The sequence below is a fragment of the Natrix helvetica genome (genome assembly GCF_964273705.1).
Source record: "Natrix helvetica genome assembly, chromosome: 4".
Lineage (NCBI taxonomy): Eukaryota > Metazoa > Chordata > Lepidosauria > Squamata > Natricidae > Natrix > Natrix helvetica.
The window spans coordinates 130,104,850-130,127,477 of NC_138550.1; the positions used below are offsets into that span (position 1 = coordinate 130,104,850).

At 35.2% G+C, this 22,628-nt stretch overlaps 2 protein-coding genes across 2 annotated transcripts in view; one reads left to right on the top strand and one right to left on the bottom strand.

Annotated features, from left to right (window-relative positions):
- Positions 1–202: 202 nt before the first annotated feature.
- On the top strand, positions 203–12,922 carry SDCBP (syndecan binding protein). The gene is made up of 9 exons (XM_081953441.1): positions 203–349; positions 4,118–4,173; positions 6,141–6,219; positions 6,893–6,999; positions 7,344–7,502; positions 7,958–8,133; positions 8,326–8,497; positions 9,298–9,389; positions 12,285–12,922. The coding sequence occupies exons 2-9, from the start codon at positions 4,123–4,125 to the stop codon at positions 12,337–12,339; spliced, it is 891 nt and encodes a 296-aa protein (XP_081809567.1). The 5' UTR covers positions 203–349; positions 4,118–4,122; the 3' UTR covers positions 12,340–12,922.
- A 1,725-nt stretch (positions 12,923–14,647) lies between these two features.
- NSMAF (neutral sphingomyelinase activation associated factor) overlaps positions 14,648–22,628 on the bottom strand; it is a 44,267-nt gene continuing 36,286 nt past the window's right edge. The window contains exons 24-31 of the mRNA XM_081953438.1: positions 21,976–22,043; positions 20,918–20,985; positions 20,129–20,252; positions 19,017–19,097; positions 18,393–18,543; positions 17,488–17,590; positions 16,915–17,024; positions 14,648–15,005 (exon numbers count right to left, since the gene is read on the bottom strand). Of these exons, the coding sequence (XP_081809564.1) occupies positions 14,911–15,005; positions 16,915–17,024; positions 17,488–17,590; positions 18,393–18,543; positions 19,017–19,097; positions 20,129–20,252; positions 20,918–20,985; positions 21,976–22,043 (800 nt within the window). The 3' untranslated portion in view covers positions 14,648–14,910. The remainder of the gene's footprint in view (positions 15,006–16,914; positions 17,025–17,487; positions 17,591–18,392; positions 18,544–19,016; positions 19,098–20,128; positions 20,253–20,917; positions 20,986–21,975; positions 22,044–22,628) is intronic.

The following is a 22,628-nucleotide window of genomic DNA, read 5'->3' on the forward strand; positions in this document are numbered from 1 at the left end:
TTCCCGGGTAGAGAACAGATCACATATAAAGTGTAAAGCTCGGGCTTTAAAATCCTTCCTCAGAGTATCAGTCCGTCGCTGGTTGAGGAACTCCGGCCGAAGAGGGGAACTCCTTTACTGCTCAACTTTTCAAAACAAACAACACCGAACCACTCAAACCACCCGACTCGTTCCGAACTCTCCCCTACGCGGCTTCGTCAGACGTCACGAGGGCCCTGCGAGTGGCGCATGAGCACCCGTAGCCTCCTCCGCCTGGCTTTCAGTCTTCGCCGAAGCAACGCCGGGAAGCAGAGCAGGAGGTGCCTCCTCTGCGCTTAACGGTCTCCAGATTTATTGCCGTCGGCCGCCGGTGAGTACCTCGTCCTTCAGCCGCCCCTCTATGTATGAGTGTGTGTGTGTGTGCGCGCGCGAGAGAGAGAGAACGGCACGGGGAGGGCAGCAAGGGCGGTGGGGCCGAAGTGGGCGCGCCCCCACAAGGTTTCTTCGTGGGTTCTGAAGGGCAGGTTCCCAACAAAGGAAGGGAGAGCCGGGAAGGCTGAGCCCTCGTCGGGCCTATAAGCGAGCGTTAGGCGAGAAGGAGAAAGTCCCGTTACATTAAGGGAAGGGGAGACTAGGGAGGTTTGCGCCCCTCCGGGTTGGCAAAAACCGGGCTCCTTTGTCCTCGCCTTCTGCTCTGAAGTTGAAGGCTCCCATCGATCAGGACCGCGCCCTTCATGGACGGGACGCGAGCCCTTCCCTCTGAATTCCCCGGAGGAGGGAAGGAAGGGTAGCAACTTGGCTCGGGTCCCGTCCGTCGTTCTTATGAGCCGGCGGTGGTGAACTGGGCCCCGGTTTCCTCCTTTGGCGAGGAGCGGAAGCTCAGTTATGGGAGGCGACAAACGGGGAGGGGACAAAAAGAAAAACGAAAGAGAGGCGAGCGCTTGGAGGGTCTCTGGGGCCTCGTTATGGGCGCCGTCGGAAAGCTTCGCCGACACTCTTGAGGCGGACGGCGAAGATGCCTTGAAGGAGAACTTGGAGTTTCATTACGTAGCATCATTGCGTAAACGGGAAAGAAGGAAGTGGTTGTGCTTTTTACAAGACTTGGTTTCCCTTACCTGGAGGTGTTTGCCTTGGATTTCCATCACCATCCGTTAGTAATAGGAGCCGAATCGATATTGGCCTGATTTATACAAATTAAAGCTTAATCCGATTTGGTTTAGTATATTGTGTGGATCTAGTCGTTAGGGTTTAGTGTGAAACGTGGTTTATGGATTAAAATAACCTTGAAGTCTGTGAAGACTTGAACTTCACAACTCATACAGTATTTTGTCATCGATCATGCTGGAAGAATTTGATGAATTAAAGAATAACCTAAGGTGTGAGATGACTTGAACTCATACAGTCCTTTTGCCATTGATCATGTTGGAAAAGTTTGATGAGGTTGAAATAAAGTAATTGGAAAGCAAACAGGTTGCCTTGCCCTGGCTTAAGTTCTGAGAATGCATTTTTAATTTTTCAAGTAATACAGGATTTAGCATACACTGTTTTGTTATGGAACAGATTTAGGTCATTTGCTGTCTTGAAGTACTTCTCCCTTTATTTTATTAAAGTTATGTTAAAAATACAATAATCCATTATTTTCATAGATTTTTACTAGTAATAGTTTGAGATTAACTCTAACTGCACAAGTTTATGCAGTCTGAAATTAAATTCTGCTTCTAGCAGAAGACTTTAGAGTTATGATTCAAGTTAACACTTCTGAAAAGTGTATGTAGATGGCACATCTTGAATTGAAAAAAAATGTCCATTTCATATACTGTTTTTTTACTTCTCCAAAGGCACAGGAAATATTTTTAACCCATAAAACATTTTTAACAATTTAGAAAGTCTGATAAACTAATTGCTTCTAATGTATTCTTATTGTAATTATTATAATTATTGTTAAAAGTAACAAAACCATCATGAATAAGTTACCACTGATAAGTTTATCTTCCATGAACTTGACTAATTTTCTCCGTAAAATAATCCAGGTGATTTGCCAACAATGTATTTATTTTGGAAGTGAAGTTCATAGTTTTAACTATGTTGAGTCTGTTCTCTGTTCAGTTTGTTAGGCAAACCCTGTATTTATTTACTTTTTAAAATTCATATACAGCCTTTGTACATGACTTCAGATTGGTAACAGGGTGTTCTCTCTTCCTGTTTTCCCTCATAGTCATATGAGGTAGGGTGGGCTGAGAGTGACAGGCCCAGGGTCATTAAAAAGACTTGTTCATTTTTCTACATGATGCATAAAGTATTTTTATACATCTCTAATATATTCACTGTTTCTTCCTTCTTGCTAAAATAAAGAGATCCAGTGAAAAATTTGTTTTAGATATTATAAAAATGAGCATATTATCCCAATTTGGTTATTTTACAGATGTTATAATGACTGTAACTGAAAAATAACTGAAATAATAAGTTGAATTTCATTTATTTTTCTGATAATTTCTAATGTACAATTTACCCTTTTTTGTAGCAGGTAATAATTTATCCTTTTTCTGATGTACAATTTATCCTTTTTGTACAGTTAGTAGATTGCAATTTACTACAAACCTAAGACCATTTCTTGGTCAGTCATTGTCAGTGTGAATTCAGTGAATATAAAGTTAGGATTTTTTGGGCTGAACATACTTCACTTTTTCCATGCTTCTCAATTAGTTTGGAAAGTATAACCAACTTAGGTTATACAAGCCAAAAACATCCTTCATTAAGTCTTCTGGACCCTAACCAGCAATGAAATAAAGCATCAAAACCTTTTCCTGTATTTTCATTGTTGTCCAAAATCTGATATTTGAACTTCACGTTGCCTAACTGATCTGATTGTTCAGTTATTTGGGTTTTCCCCCAAGAAAACTCAGCTGTTCATTCCTAACTCGAGGTTCGTTAGGAACAAGTTAAAAAGAATTAGACTTATTGGGGATTCCAATGTTTATATTCCTTTTGAGAACTGTCTCCCCAACTCCCCCTTTTTGTCCTTCAGCCTGTAAGAGACTTCCCCTTTTATCCCAAAGCCATTATATATCCTTAGGAGCTTTGGTGAAGAATTTATCAAAGCCTTACAAAGTCCTCTTAAATTATACCTACTAAGTTACTGTTAATTCTATGCTTGTTGGTTTTCTTGAAGTATTTGGAAAGCTGAGTCAAATAGGATCTAACTTTGAAGAATCTGTGTTCCTTCTTCTTTTTCAAATAACCTGCACTTGATGGAAGAGTTGGAGCAAGGCCAGATAGAGACTAACTAGCCAGCAGAAATACCATAGCAGTACTTTTTGAGTGATATACATATGTTCATGCATGCACATACGTTTTCTTTTTCTCCATTGCTTCAGCCTGGTCAGAATAATACAATATTATTCATTTTTAGAAAAAAATATTGAAAATAGTTAATTTAAAATGATGGAAGTATTAATTCTGTAATTGTTTGATTTACTCAGCATTGAAAACAGGTTCAACCCAGCATTTCCTATATGTGAATGTTGCGAGTGATTTATTTATAAAATTAACTATATACTGTAAACAGAGGTCTGAATGACATGACTCAAAGAAGTAAATGAAAGTGCTGGAATGAGTCAAATCAATGACTTAAAAGTGTTGCACCCCAGATACTCTATTACCGTGAATGAGTTGTAACTCATGAGCATGAGTTGTAACTTAACTTTTCAGCTTAAACTTAAACATATAAAACATGGATGTTTTAAGTTATTATTATTCAAGATCACATCTCACTCATATCAAAAGTACTAAGAGGCTTCTGGGTTGAAAGGATAGATGGTGACATCACTGTTGCCCAGGGCTGCATGGATGGGGGCTCCTTTTGTGTCTGGCAGGAGAGGGAGCTCACCCACCCAAGACAGTACTTGGGCCACAAACATGGGCTGGCTAATTTCCAACCCAGCATGCTAACGTGATCCACTGTGCTCCATGTTACTCAAGATTAAGTATATATAATTTAGTAAAAAAATTTATAAATAGAAATTAATAATTTAGATATAAAAATGATGAATATCAAATTGTGACTGTTGATAACTTTTTTGAGCTGTACTTGGACATTGGAATTTTTAAATTGCTTATTTAAAATCTTTTTTTCCTCCAGTAAAAATGTCGCTGTATCCTTCTCTGGAAGACCTGAAGGTAGACAAAGTAATTCAGGTATGACATTTTATAATAAACTTTTGTTGTGGGTTTTGGTTTTTGAGGTTTCTGAATTATCACAGTAGTTTAAAAATATGGTATTTGTGATATAAATATTAAATTTTATTAATTATATTACATATATTAATCATATGCATAACCAAAATCATCTGGAGACATGAAACCCACATTTTTTCTGAAGGTCTTAGCTATCCTGTTTAAAAAATTGAATATTTTCATGTTTAGAATTGCTCAGCTGAACATTGATGTGAATAGTTCTTTTAATCTGTTTATGCCTGGTGAGCAGAATGGGGTTGTCTATCCCTTTGAATAATCTTAGAGAGTGTTTGTTTAGATTGAATGCTCTGGGCAGGTCATCCCATTCCTGACATGTGGTCCTGGTACAGGTTACTTGAAGCTAATTTTAAGGTCTGTTTGCAACTTTAAAACTTGATTTCTTGAAATAATGTAGTATTGCAGGAGAAAGAATAAACTCTTCTTTTATTAGCACTGACCTTCCTCTAAATGGAAAAACAATAAAATCAGTATAAATAATAATAGAGGTGATTTTAAAGTCTGACAGACGTGCCAAATAACCTTATCTCTAAACTGGTGTTAAGTATAAGATAAGAACAAGAAAACAGGGAGAAACTTTTAGAGAGAGGTGATGACTTTCCTGAGAAATATGTAGGTTGCACGAGATCTTTCTACTGCATTGAGACTTTGCCCAAAAGTTCTGTTGCAGGATTAGTGTTAGATGAGACGTCCAGTGGCCGGGTTTAAAGTCTAAATATCAGTAAGATGACTGGGTAATCTTGAATCAAAATTTCAATACTTGAAGGCCATTTATACCAGCTTCAATTCCTGGAAGAAAGTGGACGAACCCTAATTTTTTAAAGTTAAAGTTCATTGTGATGTGGACATATAAACTGGTGCTCTTTTATGTTCCTTATCGCTTTATCATCATTGTAGTATCATGATGCACATAGAAGTAGATTGTAAACACCTTTGTTCACACTGCTTTTGTTGCATACTACAGTAGTTAAGCCCACCATCTAATATTTTTACATTTAGAAGCCAGATAGAAGGGGAAACTGGATACAATGATATTATAGTCAGCTATGCATAAAATGGGTGGGACATGCTTTAAGCTTTATATTTTTGGCTTCAAAAATGTTTTAATGTTTTAAGCTGTGATGGGTAAACATTTTATCTCACTGTTTCTCTGATCAAAATCTCCTTGTCCAAGTTATTGTCTTCCCATCTTGCTTATATGAATTTGATAACTTTTATCAAAGAACAGTCAATTGTGACTGCACTGAAATAAAATAAAAAGGCAAGGTTCTTACTATTTATTCAGATCCAGTTATGTATTTGGAGAATTGCTTCTTAAAATTAGATATACATACCACTCCATAGTGCTTCACAGCACCCTCTGAGCAGTTTGCAAATACCAGCGTATTGCCCCTAACAATCTGGGTCTTCATTTTACTGACCTCGGAAAGATGGAAGACTGAATCACTCTTGAGCTGGTCAGGATCGAACTCCTGGCTGTGTGCAAAGTTAGCCTGCAATACTGCATTCTGACTATGACACATAAGTACACTAGAATAAAATTCCCAGAATCTTGAAGACCCAAAATCCTAAAAAAAAAAAAGCTGCACTTAACAAGACCAACTTGTAATCTTCCCTGCTGGCTTTCCCATTGACTTTGCTTTTGGGACACTGGCAGGAAGATCACAAATGACAATAGGATCCTGCAACCATTGTACGTGTAAACTGAGTATCAAGTGCCAAGATTGTGACCATGGGGGTGCTGGGCTGGACAGACTTTGAAGATCAATCATAAGTACCTCATGCTCAGCACCATTGTGACTTTGAACAGTTGCTAATGAATTATCATTAACCAAGAGCTGACTCTAAAATGTTCTATATTTTTATGTAGTTTAATCCTTACAACATTTTAAAATCATATTTCTGTATAGGCTCAGACATCCTTTGCTTCAAACCCAGCTAACCCAGCAATTCTATCTGAAGCTTCAGCACCCATCTTACAAGATGGAAGTAAGTTGTTACAAGAAAGCATTTGAAAAATTCTTGATACTTTGTATAAATTTCATTGATTGTAGAAGGATTTAACGTTTTAATTGATAGTTATATGTTTTGCTCTTAATGTGATCTTACTTTCATAATCCATGCATATATTTATTTTCTAGCTTTAAAAGCCTATCTATTGATGAATTCTGGGCTTATCTCAAAAGAAATGAATTTTGTAGGTTTTAATTTGAAGAAAAAACTTAAATGGTGTTTTACATTTTATAATATGTACTTGAAATACACAGTTTTTATTGTTTTTCTGAGAATGATAGTATCAGTTTATATATACACATTTGTTATAAAAAGAAATCAAACTTACTGAAATGTTTATATTCAGTTTGGAATTTTGAACACAAGGACTGCAGTATAGATTTTGTGACCTGTTGTCTTATTTTCAGGCAGAAAACCATTTTCTTTAGTGTAGAATCAATGTAAGACAATGTAATGTTGCTGAGGTATAAAAATAAACTTCAGGTAAGTGAATTTAGTACCTTCAACTAGTATGTTAAGTTTTCAAAAATTCCAAAGGATGATATTAGTGAAATATGAGGCATGCTGTTGATTTTGCCAAGAGTATAACTGAAGGGACAGAAATACCATTGTAGCAAGATTATAGTTAATTTTTTAAAACTTTTTTCAGATTTATATCCTAAACTGTATCCTGAACTTGCCCAGTATATGGGTATAAGTTTGAATGATGAGGAAATTCAGAGAAACATGACAATGGTTCCTGCAAATTCACAGGGGGTAAGTGTCATAACAGAGATTCATTTGGGCTTTACTGATTTTGAGGGATTGAATTACTCATGAAAAAAAGGGAAAGAAAGCTGGGAAACCTTCTATTGTATTCTCTCCCCTATAATAGAAAAAGTCATAACAAAAATACTTACACATGCTCCATTAAAACAGTGGATGTATCTGCTCAGCTTGAATTTACTTCAGTCTTTGTCATAACTGTGGTTTTATAGATGCTAAAAATATTAATATAACACAACACATAGATCTGACTCATTTACATCAAAGATCTATATCTGATAAGATTTGTGTTTATTTTTAATTTGTTTGTGGGGGGGTGTTTTTGTACTCTATAGCTTGTTGCAAGACCTTCTGCATCAGATTACATGGTAGCTCCAGTTACTGGAAATGATGTTGGAATTCGTCGAGCAGAAATTAAGCAGGGGATCCGTGAACTGATCTTGTGTAAAGATCAGGAAGGAAAAATTGGTCTTCGTCTTAAGTCAGTGGACAATGTATGTATAATAAATGTTATGCTAGAATTCAAAATAAGATATAAATTGTTACACAAAGATGTATTCTTTATAGTTTATTTTTCAGCCCTTAATCTGTTACATGACTCAATATATATGAGTTGGACAGCAAAAATATTTTTAAAAATGAAAACTTATATTCATGAGTAAAAAAAATTGCTAACTTTTTAAAAATTAAACACTTTCATGAGTAGTACAATTAATAGTATAATCAGAGAACTAATATTAGCTTAAATTTCATCAAATTCAAATATGTATTTTGGAATTAAAATTTTAGGGAGTGCTGGATGTAATATTTGTAATATTGCAATGTTAATAGACAGTTGGGGCTTGCTTATTTTTAAAAAAATGATAATTGTTTTTAGTATATTTCTCCTTTTAATGTATACAGGAATTATATGTACACGCACCTAAACTTACCAACATTATTGTTTTAGGGTGTCTTTGTTCAGCTGGTTCAGGCAAACACCCCAGCCGCACTGGCTGGCCTGCGATTTGGAGACCAGATTCTACAAATAAATGGTGAAAATTGTGCTGGATGGAGTTCTGATAAAGCTCATAAAATATTGAAGCAAGTTCCTGGAGAGAGAATTTCCATGATAATTCGAGACAGGTAAATTTGCAGGATTATTGTATATCAGCTGAATTATATTAATAGTAAGATCTGTGCTGTCTATATTGTTAACTTAAAAGAAAATGCTTCTTCACAACCAGTAAATTTGGAGTTAATTTTATTGCGGACAATGGTTCAGTAATATATTCGGTAAATTTTATAAGTAGTGAAATATAAATACTTTTCTTCTAGGCCTTTTGAACGGACTATTACCATGCACAAGGACAGTACAGGACATGTTGGCTTTATTTTCAAAAATGGAAAAATAACTTCAATAGTTAAAGATAGTTCTGCTGCAAGAAATGGACTTCTTACTGAACACAGCCTTTGTGAAATTAATGGACAGAATGTAATTGGTCTGAAGGTAAATGATGTTCTCTGTAAATATGTGGTACTCTAAATCAATTAAACTAACAAAAAACACCACTTGTAAGAATATAAGTAATATACAATTATTCCTTGGCACTCAACTGCTTTGAAACTCTTCGAATTTGGTACTTGATGCATTTTGATTAGAAAATTTTGTCCTAGTATTCATTTGTTTAGTACTCCACGTGCAAGCTATAACATATTGGTGTCAGCTGCCTTGTGATTTGGTACTTTTCCCAGCTGAAACAAAGGTCCATGCATTAGCCACAGGTATCTTTCCCTTGTGCCCATCCCATTGTGGTTGTCTTAACTTCTGTGGTCATTTTGTGCATTTTTGCACTTTTTTTTGTCTATAGTTCAAGTAAAGTGAATTTTTTTACTTTAAGTGTTTATTAATTTTAATAAATTTTATTAATTTTCTCATGTAATTATATACAAGCCTATCTTTTTACATATTGCCTTAAATGTGTGTTGTCTTTGGTTTGGGAACATATTAAATTTATTTACATTATTCCTTAAAATTGGTACTTGTTGCTTTTGGTACTTGTTGCACCTCCCGGAATAACTATTTGCATTTATCTGCTGAATTGTAGCTGTGTGCATGGCTTTCTCTATTGCTGTTAGTTTGCTCATGTAATGATAACATTCATCTCTCAAATAATCTGACACTATCTTTAGCCTATATTTTATTTAAACTACTAAATAAGCTACTTTATTCACCCTTGAAACAAAGTTAAAATCATTGTGGTTATAAAACAATTTCAAGGTTTATAAAATTTTATGACTTTTACACAGGATTCCCAGATTGCGGACATATTATCAACGGTTGGAAATGTAGTGACCATTACTATCATGCCTTCCCAGATCTATGAACACATAATAAAAAGGTATGAGTGGTTTTTTTAAATGTGTCTTAAATATGGGCTCTTTATCTTTTGAAAGGATGAATAATATGCATTGAACTTATAATGAATATAAAATGCAGGTAGTCTTCTCTTACTAACCGCTTCTACGTTGACCAAAATTATGACAGTGCTGAAAAGGTAACTTAATGGCCAACTTAAGACCATTGGAACAGTTCCTCAGAAGTGTGATCAACATTACTATTGACACGTTGTCCTGTGCCTGAATTTTTTTTATCTCCCCTTGAACAGATTTCAAGAAAGGAAATTTTTTGATTTCCTGCAGATGGAAAGCAACACAATTGCACCGGTTGTTGAAATCCCTTCCTCTCCAATTTCTCCTATTAAACAAGTGATTTCTGTAGGCAATCTCTTCTTTGCCTTACCTTTTCCTGCTACCAAGGCAATCACATTGTTTTTGATGTGTAAAAGAGCAAACAGTTTACTCCCTTGAAATCCCTACTTCTCCAATCTTTGGGGGAGAAGGATCAGACAAGGAAAGATTGCTTACAGAAATTATTTGCTTTCTTCCTACCCAACCACCTTGCAGAGTGGAGAGATTAAAGAGGGAGTTTAGAGAGAGTAAGCTGTGTAGCACAGCTGTGGCTGCCAGCTACATTTCTGTACTGGGGAACATTACATTGCTTTTGATATGTGAAAGACAGTAAGCAGGCACTTGAGTATTCCAAAGAACGGGACTATAATTAGCGGACAAACAGAAGCTCTAGCTATGAAACTGAATAGTCTTGTCTATTTCTAGCCAGAAAGCTCAGTTGTGGTCACATTATTTCTCACTTAATGATTGCTTCACTTCGAGTCCCAATCAGAGTCACTCTATGTAAGTTTGTATTGGTAACAGTACCTTATTCCAGCAACTTTCTCCTCAATTAAATTGGAATGAATCTAAACTTTGCTATAATTTTGAAATAATTGAAAATTTAAAACTTTTATTTCTTGAATTTTGTTTTTAAAGTAAACATATTAATATAAGAGAATATATGTAGTTCAGGATTGAATTGTGAGTCCATAGAGCTGAGTTTGGTTGTTTGCCTGCAGATGTTTCATTCCCCTGTTAGATACAATCAATACAAGTGAATGTGGGGTTTTCTCATTGCTTATATACAATAGCTAGCACTGCCAATTTTTTTTAAAGAATTTTATTGGTTTTTAAACATTTATGGGGAAAGGTAAAAGGGTACATAGAAAATTTTGGCAGCTCCTGTACTAGTGGTAGAAATCCCTCCAAATCTCACAATTTTTACAATGTTAAAGACAACGTATAAAAGATAAGCAAAAACAGAATCTTGTTCTACATTATATCAACCATGTGTTCAATCATCTCTTTTTTGTCACTTTCTACTATATCAACAATTACAATAATATTTCAAATGCATTTATTTTTGTGACCTGAGCCTTTTCGATATTGCTCCCTCCTCCCTGTCCCCAGATGGAGCCACATCCCCTCCCTCCTTCATATCTTGCACATTACTACCTTTTTCACTACCTCCCATATTTTCGTCGTCTAGGAGAGAACTTTCTTTTTTAATGAAGGCTTTCCCCCCCCCCCACACACACACTGTATTAATTCTAACTCTGTTTCCCTCCCAAAAGATCAGCATTCCCTCTGGCAATAACCATCTAAATCAAATTTCTTTATTATATAATTTCTTTGATAAGGAGGAGTACTTCCTCCTTTTCTCTCTTATTTTTTTCGGAATTTGCTTAAAAATGGTAATTTCTTTGTCTTTATATTTTAGTGGTCCCCCCCTTTGAGCCCCAGCACCTCATCCCTCGTTGTCCTCCTAAGAAATTTAACATGAACCTCCCTAGGAACATTATGTATTCTAGCATATGCTGAATTAATCCTGTAAACCAGATCCATATCCCACCACAACTGTTCTTTGTCTCTCTTAATATATTCTGCTAAAATTGTACTCATAATTTCCTTAAGGTCTTCATTTTCTGTCTCTGGTAGGTTCTGGAATCTGAGAAAAAAGGACATTCTTTCAAGTTCTATTTTTGCCATAAAATTTTTCCAATTCTAAATTCCCCTTCCGGACTGCCTTAATCTCCTCCCCCAGCTCAGCCGCCCCTTCCTCCAACACCTTAATTCTTCGTTTGTTTTCTGATATATGGTGTTGTACACCACCTTCTTTGAGATCTGACACCTCCTCTTTCAACTCATTTTGACGCCTCATAATTTCCTGAAACATTTGGGTAACGGATTAGTCTTTTGAGCTCTCTCCAGCCCCTTCTTGTTGTAACAATGAAGTAATTTTCGTCTGATGCATACTTGGGCTGGAGGTGGCAGATGTGGGAGCCGAGAATGACTTGCCCGTTGGTGGTTTTTTGGGCCCCATTTTTCTGAGTTCAGAGATGGTATAAATCTTTTACAAAAGAAATGGCGTCAGACCTAGCACTGCCAATTTTGAAGGGTGTGGTTTCTCTTCTGTAGTTCCTCGATTAGGATATTTTTCCTACTTGATAGCAACCAAGCAGAGAGAGCATCAAGGATTCCATATATTAATGAAAGTTATAACTCTTCGCATACATTTGCTCATAGAATAATATTGTAGTGGTCAGATGTGAAAAAAACAGGTCGATATGCAAAGGTCCAAAATTAACTAATGTATTGCTAAAAGTCATGCACAGGAATATTTTCAACATGGTCAGAATCTGATTAGCATTAGATAAGTGTCAACGACTTGGTTTGTGGCACAGTAGAAATCTAAACTGATCCCTTTTTTATTCCTCCACATAGCTCTGCCAATCCTTCTACACAAACCTTCTAATATTAATTCATTTATTCTTTTTGTAATTCTGCAAATTTTGAATGCATATTCCGTTATGGGCTAATACTTTGTGAACTTTTTTTTCTAGGATGGCTTCAAGTGTTCTGAAAAGCTTGATGGATCATACTATTCCTGAAGTCTAAAATTCATTTTGGATGCATTTGTAATTGAGACACTGCTAAACATGGCTACTATGTCTTCACAATATTTACATTCTGCACATGAGCCTTTCTTTGACATGAGATGCTGCATTGAGCGTTTATAATTACATTATGGCTGGGAATGTCACATTCCAGGAAAAACCTTGCTCACATTTTGCATTTTATATTCATCATGCTACTTTGACAAAACATATGCTTCTTTCATAGGGTTGTATTATATAGGTCAGGAAAATTTCTATCATTAAAAAATGGAAGAAAACTAATGTTTGAAAGCATCTAGTATATGCTTTCTTTGATCCAGATATACTGCTGCTCTTTGTACTTTTTCAGATTCATTTTTTTACTGCATATACCAGTGAGAATATAACTTAGTGTTAATTAACTGATTTTAGTAATCTTGTTTACAAAAAGCATGCTGGTTAAACTGAGCATAGCTTGTATTTATCATTCCATAATTATTTTAAAATAATGTTTGTCTTTTTGCTGTCTTATAAAATTGTTCTAATATGCTTATATTGTGTTGCCTTAATCCTCTTAAAACAAATAAAGTTGCAAATGTATTCACTTCCTAAATGGGTAGTATTTTGCACTGATGAATCTCGAAATCCTTCCTGATTGCAATATAATCCAGCATAAATGAAGCAGTGAAAGTGTGAAACATTTTACCTCAATGGTGTGGTTTATAGGCTCTTGATATAGTATAATCAGTGTAGGCTATAGTATTTCTTTTATTACATTAACCAATTTTACTAATACTAAATTAGACATGGGTAACATTTTAATATGGGTAATATTAGACATGGGTAACATTTTAATAGCTTAGTCATTAGGATTTTTAATTTATTTCTCTCTAGCAGATAGCCTTCGATATAGTAATTGTAGTTATAAACCATCAGCAGTTTACTGATGTTTTCTATCAGTTGGATGTCAAGCTTTAATGCTAGAAGATAAGCCCAACCTGCCAACTAGACAGAAGAAAAAGGTTACAAATACTGGCATGTAATATGTGAATTCTATCACAGGTATAATACAGAGAAGTACATGTAATTGTATCGGCATTAAAATAAAATTACATCTGAAAAGTTGAATGGTTTATTGGCACATAGTAATGAAGAATCATTGGGCATTATGACTTGCATGATCTATTTAATAACATGTTTTTCTGTTAAACTGATCACCTTAGAAGGTGAGGTTTAAGAGAACAGGATGATAACATTAAACAATGTTATTGCAAATAAACAATATTTACCATTACTACCTCTAAGCAGACCCAAAAAGTTTGGGAGATTCATTGAAATAGTATGTTGAAACAGTATATTGTTTATTATAAAAGTATTATAATTTTATAATTATAATTGTAGAAAGATCAGCATTTGAATGGGAGTATGCAAGCACATTTTATATTGGTTTGCAGAGAAGGGTGAAAAAGGATTCTTGTTTTGGTCTGGCCAATAAACCATCCCAGTGGATAAGTTTCAAAGAGATTAAACTGCAGCACTTGACTTAGCTAAGAGTAGAGTGATAATGGCTGTTTTCATTTAAATATTTATTAGTAAATGAAATACTCCCCAGTCCAAATACAGAGATACCAGATGTCAGTGATAGGAAAAAAATGATAAGGGAGAATAATGAGTGCTCTAGGTCAGACCTAGTATATGTGGGTGTAAATGTTAAACTCCACTTCTCCCTGCCACTTGGTAGAGATTTGAATGCAAAATCTAGGCAATATATGGATAACCCTTAGTAAGGTGGGAAGGTGTTTGATAAGAAATGTATGCTAGCCCATAAAAATAAAAAATAAAAATGTAACTGCCAGTTGATTTATATTATTGCAAGCAGTTTTATGAAATCAGAAAAAAGAGACTCCCAACTAAAATACAAAGTTGTCAAGTTATTGATTTAGTAATCAAACTGCTGGTTGACAGTGGGTGGTATATAGAGTGAAACAATGGAAAACATGATCATATTGAGATGGATCTTTAGGGAAAATATTTCTGCTAAGTACCTAAAATTGAACAAAATCCTGTTAGAAAGCAGGAGACTCTGGATTCTTAGGCACAAAGCCCACTCATTCACTTTGACCAATCATTTCCTTTCTTAGCCCTATGAAGAAGGCAAACCAGTCCAGTAATTTCCTAATAAAGCTAAAATTTACTGATTGCAGTATTGGCAAAATAATGCCAAGAAAACTGCAAGGATTTGTCTCTGGCTGTCACTAGGCATCAACACTGACTTAAAGACAAACATACACAAGAAACAATAGAGTAGTATGATTTCAAGTTAGAACATATTGGTTACTGAAAAATAAGTTTATTTTCAACAGGAGTATAAGACAAGTACCTCAAGCTGTTACAGTATTACTTCAGTAAATAGGTAAGAGCATACAGACATTTGTCACATTTTAGAGTATTCATCAATACACAACAGTAATGGAGGGGGGAAGGGGATCAGAAGTTCTGTTTGAACTATAGAAATCATTTTTACATTTAGGCAAAGTCCTTTTAAAATTATGGTTTAAAATATTAAGGATTGAGATTATCAGAGAAAAAGCACTTAGTATTGTTGTTTCCAGAACACAATTTGCCTATCTTCTCCTCCAGTAATTATATTGCTGCACTGATCATTCATCCACATACAAGTCACAGCACCTAAGGAAGATACATATGCAAGTCAATCAGACTGACCATTTGCAACCACTTTCTTCAAACTGCTAACTGCAATTCATAACTTCAGTCCAACTACAAAAGATGTTAGCACCTATGAAATCTACATTTTGAGAAGCAAGTTATAGAATTTGTCATATTTAATTATGACAAATTATATACCAAGAGCTCCCAGGCTAAGCTAAAAATGGCGGGACATGAAATTGTTCTATAAACTTGATTAATAAACAGGAAACAGTAAAAAGTCATATCATGCATCTTTATTAGCGAGGCAGGGTATTCTTTCCAAGCATCTGATTTGGTATTGGTACTTTCAAAATTGTAAGTAGTAATGATGAATTTCAATGTCTCCGAGATTGAAAAAAGAGTTGCAAAGTCAAGATACCAATAAAGGAGAATATTTGAAGTACAGGGTTGAAATGAGGGGTCCTTGGTGCTCTTTGAGTTAGTTTGGTTTTTTTGCAAATGTTTCATTACTTAAACTAGGTAACATCATTAGTTCTAGTAAGGAGTGGGGTTTGCTGTCAGTTCATCAGAAGTCATCTACAACATACGGTATGACTGCAACAGCCACTAAGTAAAACCAATAGGAAATGACTGGCAGAATGCATTCATGAACTTCAACTAACAATCAGAAGAAATTGTGAAACTAATTTCACAACATATGGACAGACTTAACCATAGTTTCAATTTAGGAAACTGACAAACCTAGACCAAGCCAAATCCAAAAATGCTAGGGAATTTCTAGAAGCTTGGCACTCTACAAATTAGCTATCAATTGACACATAGACATCAGACCAACAATCAAGAAGTAAATAATACTATAGTCAAGGGACTGCCAAACAAGCTAACAGTAAAGAGCCCAACCAAAGAACCTCAAGTTCCAAAGAACCTCCAAGTTCCCATCAACAGTGGGAAGATACTGTTTTAATACTTAAAAAATAGTTTAATAACTTAAACTATTTAAGTTTAAATAGAATATAAACTCAGAGCAAACCTCACTCGGCCTAGCACTGATGATGTTACCTAGTTTGGTTAATAAAATATCTACAAGAAGACAACCAAGCTCAGAGGGCACTCAAAGCCAAGACAGAATAAAATGAGGTCAACATTGTTTCTGGTTTTCTGACACTTTTTATTAGTTTTTTTAAAATAAAAATATCTCTAAACTATGTAAAGTGCATTAGCCAATAACGTAACAGACACAAACTTATCTCTAAGAGAAGAGAGTGCTTTAAAAAATTATTTGCTATAGGGATTGTGAGTGTAATGTCTGAGCACATGTAAAATTTCACATTCCTTCCTAGTTGTTAGGATGCAGGCAACAGTGTATTTCTTTGTAATGTAGCCTATAGACTGAGGGTTTTATGCATCCTGGTTGGATTAAAATAGTCTGAACCTACTCAGGCTAAAGGCTGTCCAGAGTCATAAGAATTGGGAAACCTATCAATCAATTCAAGTCAAACTAATATTTTTTGGCCCTCCTATATCCATCCTTAAAATTTCACTAAACTTTTTGGGCAGTTAGATTCTGTTATCTCTATTTTTTCCCAAATGATTGGAATTGTTTACAATCACTGGTTTAGTAGCTTCAAAAATGTTTTGCTTATTTCTTAATATTCCAATCTTTACTATATATCAAAGGTCATAAACCTTATGAGCCAATATTCTTCTGAATTTTCCACTGAATGATTTAATAGGACCCTTAACTTCTTTCTACAGTATACAAATTCTTAGAATTCTTACTTCATGTTATCAAGATCAATAATTTTATACATTAGCTTAAGAAGCAAGATCAATTTATAAGATGAGTACGCATTTTATCTAATATTTAAGGGCTTCAGAGTTTTGAAATGTCACCGAGAAACATTTAAAAATATATATTCAAACTTACCTGTATGTCCTGGAATTTTTCCCACTGTTTTTCCTCCAAGTATATCCCAAACAAACAATTCTCCTGACTGACTTCCTGATAAAACTATGTGTCCATCCCACTTGAAACATCTGCAAAAATAAGTTTATCAAACCAAAATTGGTTATCATTTGATGTTATATAACTTTACTCTGGCCAACACTTACACTTTCCAGGGCTTAATAAAACATAGGTGGTTGCTAAGAAAGTGTGGTTTCAGATTAAGAAAATTGAAACGTATTTGTATTTGGGATGATAATTTGGGAAATTAAAACCATTATATAATCAAATGTATCCAAGATAAGGAGGTAATTTAGATGTTTTGCATCTTCATATTTTTCAAACATTAAACTTTGTGCTAAATTTAGAGGGACAAGCCCAGATCACAAAATTCATCTATTTCTCCCAGGTAATGTTGTGAGACACATCTTATGAGTTCCATGTTGAGATAATATATATGAACATTTTTCAAAACTCGAAATAAATAATTAATCAGTTTCATATACAGTATAGAGTTTAACAAAAAAAATATGTAAATTTGGCAAAAGAGATTACCTTTGAATTTGCTCTAAAGCTACAGAAGAGATAATCATTCCAGTTTGCACATCTGTTACTTTAAAATAGGCATCTTCTCCTGTGCTTAATAGGTGCTGGCCATCTATATTATAAGAATAGATACACTGGGTATTCAGTTCAAGTATTTGATGTTAATTACCTTGTGTTCAATATAGAACATTTTGATCTAATCCCATACTGGTTTACTCAAATAAAATTAAGAGAGGCCTTCAACTCACAAGCTGTAATTCCTCACACAGATACAATGATATCATTTTTAGCTAATATATATATATATTATATTTAACTGAGCAGAGAACAAAACACTTATAAGCCTCAAAACCTGATACCATAGTTTATCTTCAGGAAAATTAGCTAGTTGATAAAAGAAAGATGCCTTCCAAATTACATTCACCATTTTGATTGTATGCATGAATGTATGCAAGGAAATATACCTGCTGCTAGAAAACTTTTAGTGCTATAAGTTGATGTCTTTCTTCTCTGAAACAACTAACATGCTACAAAGATACTAACTTAGATATGCAAGGCAAGATCGCAAAAGGTGATCTCATGATCCCAGGACACTGCAACAATCATAATTTCATGCCAAGTGTCCCAAGTTTGATCATGTGACCATGGGGATGCTGCAACAGTTGTAAGTGACAGCCATAGGCCACTCTTTTCAGTGCTGTTATAACTTCAAATGATCGTTAAATGCATATTTGTAAGTCGAAGATTACCTGTGATGGCTCTTGTTTCCTCAGAAACACAAACAAGTATTGTATTGGAATTGTATGTTTCCAATCCAGAATTAGATAATAGCTTTCATTATTTATCAGAGTGAGTGTTTTCCTTGACAGAATGGGTATGTGGGTATTTAAGAAGAAATTTTGAATTTCCCATACCAGGACTGAAGGCAACATCCAAAACAGTTCCTGAGTGGCACGGAAGACGATGCACTATAGAAGCAGCAGTAACATCCCATATACTAATAATCCCATCTTTTGTTCCGGATGCTAGCAGAGTATATGCAGGATTCAAGGTGATAGTTGTTACCTAGGAAATTATGTTAATGTTATTTATTTGCACATTATTAATAATATGTAAAATGATAAGTAAGTTTCCACACATTTCCTACTATACCGAATCTTTATGCCTGAATCATTTGAACATTTAAAATGATATGCATACATACTTTCCCTAACTGGGGGTGTTTTAATGAAGGATTACTTTCACAGACAAAAGGAGCACAAGAAATATGGAATTTGTCTGCAAAGTCTTCTGCAATCTCTGCAGAGATAGCCTCAGAATGGTAAAAAAAATCAAAACGGCCACGTTGGTACGATCATACTTTTTAATTTCTGTCACATGTAAAACTAGGCAGAGATTTGCCTGCCTGCATCATTGTGGCCACTATCTTGACTTTTTTCTTCTCATATGCTGCAGATATCTTTGATCAAATTTTTGATCCTTGGATGCAAGATTCAAAGGCAATCAATCTGAAAAGTGTTATGTATCTGTATACTTACACTAACATCATGTTCCAATTCCGCAAGCAATTCAAAATGTTTCTTAGTTTTTAATAATTCTGTGGGATTACAATGCCACACCTGGAACATAAAATACATAGCAACTAGAAATATATAAACATTGCTTTCACTTATTATGACATTCATATAAGACATAAGGAATTGGAAAAAAAAGTTGTGGAACACTTTTTTATACAGAATAAGCATTGCAGTAAGATTATTGCACATACCAAAATAGAAGGATTTGGTAATACCTACAACAGACGAATGGTCAGTGAAAATATTCAGAACCCGCTGAACTGGTAAAATTGACTTACCGTATTTGACTGCAAAAAAGAAAATTTCTACATTTATTTTTGTGTTTCTATTTTTCAATAACATTATACATGTAAGATATAAGATAGCTTACTGAAAGTCATATGCTTTGTTCCATATGGTTTGCTATGTTATATATTTGTAATATACATTTATAGTATAAATGTATATTATGTTCCTGACAAATTAAACAATTCAAAGTCTATGCATCTAAGCCACATCTCTTGGCCTTCTCTGTAGTTGTTTGAAACTATTAATATTCTACCATGAAGAACTTTTTGTCAATCTATTTATCTGATGGATTGTTCTTAGGCTACTTTTCCGAGAAGAGATCTATCAGTAGTACATGAAATAATGGATCATGAGGCCATACTCTACCTAACCTATTATAAACACCACAGGAAGCACTATCAACTAGAGATGATTAAATAGGTTCCATGGGGCAGTTTTATAAAGTAATAATTACTCAGATATCTCAAGTAGACACAGTCCATGAGACAAACTAGATGCTATTACCCAGTTTATGGTTGGAAAATTTTGGCACCATAATAGAAACCTAATGTAAAAGGGACAGATTTGGAATAGTCTCAGTTATCTAATTACAAAGTTTTGTTACAGATACAATATATGATGTTTCTACAATTAGCTGCTCTCCACAGGCACTGGATTGCAGCAATCCAAGTTTTTAGTCAGCATGAGTTAAATCCTGAAAATTGTAGTCAGCTTATATTGTATCTAGAGGGGACTTGGTAGGAAATAATGACCTGAGAAATGTCTTCCATCGCAATCATACCTACTTTTACGGTTGAATCCCAAGACGCAGAGTATAAACGATTATTATGCCAACAGATTTTGCTGACGGCATCATGATGTCCTATTAAGGTGTCCTGCTGCCTTCCAAAGGCTACTGAATAGAAATAGCTTTTAGAAATAAAAAAAAGGAAAGGGATATATGAATACTTTGTGTAGAGTATTTTTATTCAGAATAGTACATGCACATAAAAAGGTAAACCAAAATGTAGTTCTTCTCATTTTCCCATTTTTAAAGTATTTTAAAAAGTATTTATACTTGGGATTGTCCTGCTTATTAGTTTCAGTGGGAGATCTTCTAATGAGGCCAATATTGCAATGCCAGCAATTAACATTTGTTCCCTGAGATAAAGAATAAAACTGCACCAATTGGTAATTGAATCTTTTGTTAATCTCCGTTGTTCCCAAAGGCTAATTTAAGAAGTGGTGTAAGGAGATTGTGTAACATAAACATCTCTCTTTAACAACCTGCTGGCATTTATCAGTTGCTAACAGCTGCCTCATTCAAAGATTTAGCCATGGTAGAAATAACTATTTCTGCCAGGAAAACCTGGTCAGATCTCGTCACTGGGGTAACCCAATGTACAACATATTATATCCAATAATATCCAATCACACTTATCCAATAAAGAATTCCATTCTATTCTATTATTCATGTACATGCACAACCTTTTGCGTCCTCAAATTCACTTGAACTTAGCTCATGGAAAGACTGGCCCCAATTAAAGGAATCATGAAGTAGTGCTGTACATTTAGGAATGTGTAAAATCACATACATATTATTGTCCCATGAAGAACATACAACGATGCTATTTCCTGGTAAGATTAAACAAGACGACAAAGCCTGCAACAAAATTAACAAGTGTTGGTTCATATTATTAAATATATATTATATATTAAGATACTAATATATTTTGAAACAACATATTTTGTATTTGATGGCTTTTGAAGTAATTAAATATATGACATTATTTTGGTGTGTCTAAATCAGGGATGTCAAACTCACGGGCCACGAGCCAGATGCATCATGCAATGGCCACGGCTACCCCCATTTTAGCGAAGTGGGAAAAAGTTGTGACACGATTTTGACACCCCGACCTAAATCTTCAAAGACAAATAAAAGAAAAAAGAAAAAAAGGAGACATCTGTCTGGCTACCACCTCTACATCTGGCCTTTACTGTAACTATGTGTTCCTAATGGAGATTGTATGTCCTATATCCGTGATGGTGCACTCATGGCACATGTGCCACAGGTGGCACCCAGAGCCCGCTCTGCAGGCATGTGAGCTATCACCCCAGCTCAGTTCTACCGTCCATGCATGCGTGCCTTCCACGGGCCAGCTAATTTTCGGGTCTCTGCCGTGCGGGTGGGGGGCAGAGCACATGCATGGGGGCACACATGCACAAGGGCAGGGTTGCGCACACATGCATGTGCAGGGGCAGGGCAAACATTGGGTTATACGCACATCAGCGGGGCGCACACATGGGGCTGCGCATGCATGTGCGGGGTAGTGCAGACATGGGGCACGTGCACATTAGATTATGGGTGCGTGCATGCTCTTTTGGCACTCGGCACCGAAAAGATTAGCTATCACTGCCCTATATTATATCAGTCTCCTGGCTTTGATTTAAAAGGAATATTGTCCTGGCTGGCCAGATTCAAAGGCTTAATATTGACTCTGGGCATCAAGAAGCTTTGTGTATTTTGAAACCTACTTCTAGTTTGCACGCAAATCAGCATCCTCTAATTCTGCTGCATAAATTTCAACTGTTTTCTGAATTATAGTCCGAACCAAATCTAAAAAGGCTACAGTAAAGCCTTGGAAGAACTGACCATGTTTGAGAAAGACACACTCCTCTGAAGCATTTTTGAATCTGCCGAAAACATCTTCAAAGTTGAATCTAATGTAAATGATCAGATAAAAAGAATAAGAACTGTGGTAATTGAAAGGCATCCTTCACCTTCCAGTTTGAAAAATCAACCGAGTGAGGATACGGATTTTCAGTTGGCAAAAAGTCTGTTTGTGCAGTCCTGTATACTGATGCATAAGTAATAAGTGCATTTGTTAAGCAATGAAAAAGTATTATATATTTTATATTGCTATATAAATACATATTTTAAAGATAAAACATTACTGTCTTTGAGTTTGCACAGGATAAACTTCAACTTCATTTTAGATTTATTTTTACTGAACATGGAAGGAGTATAGATTGTTCTACATATGCAATTAAATCTATTTTTTGCAAAACCTGGTGTTCACCGTAAGCATGCCAATCTCTACCTTGTCCTTGTATAAAGCCACTTCTGTTACTATTTTTCACCTACTGAAAGTACTATGCATCCCTAACTTCTAATAGTTTAACAGGAATTTGTCCACGCTTCTGATTATTTAAGGAAGCTAACTTCTGCACCATGTGATGTTTACTGTAGTTGCACAGAACTATAGAACATATTCCTTCCTTTTTGTTCACGGATACATACATTTA

What these genes read in the sequence shown, in the direction of transcription:
- SDCBP (XM_081953441.1), top strand. Translation starts at nt 4,123, where the DNA reads ATGTCGCTGTATCCTTCTCTGGAAGACCTGAAGGTAGACAAAGTAATT. An exon ending in TTCCTGCAAATTCACAGGGG is followed by an intron (nt 7,000 to 7,343) that starts GTAAGTGTCATA and finishes TGTACTCTATAG; the next exon opens with CTTGTTGCAAGACCTTCTGC. An exon ending in TATGAACACATAATAAAAAG is followed by an intron (nt 9,390 to 12,284) that starts GTATGAGTGGTT and finishes TTTTTTTTCTAG; the next exon opens with GATGGCTTCAAGTGTTCTGA.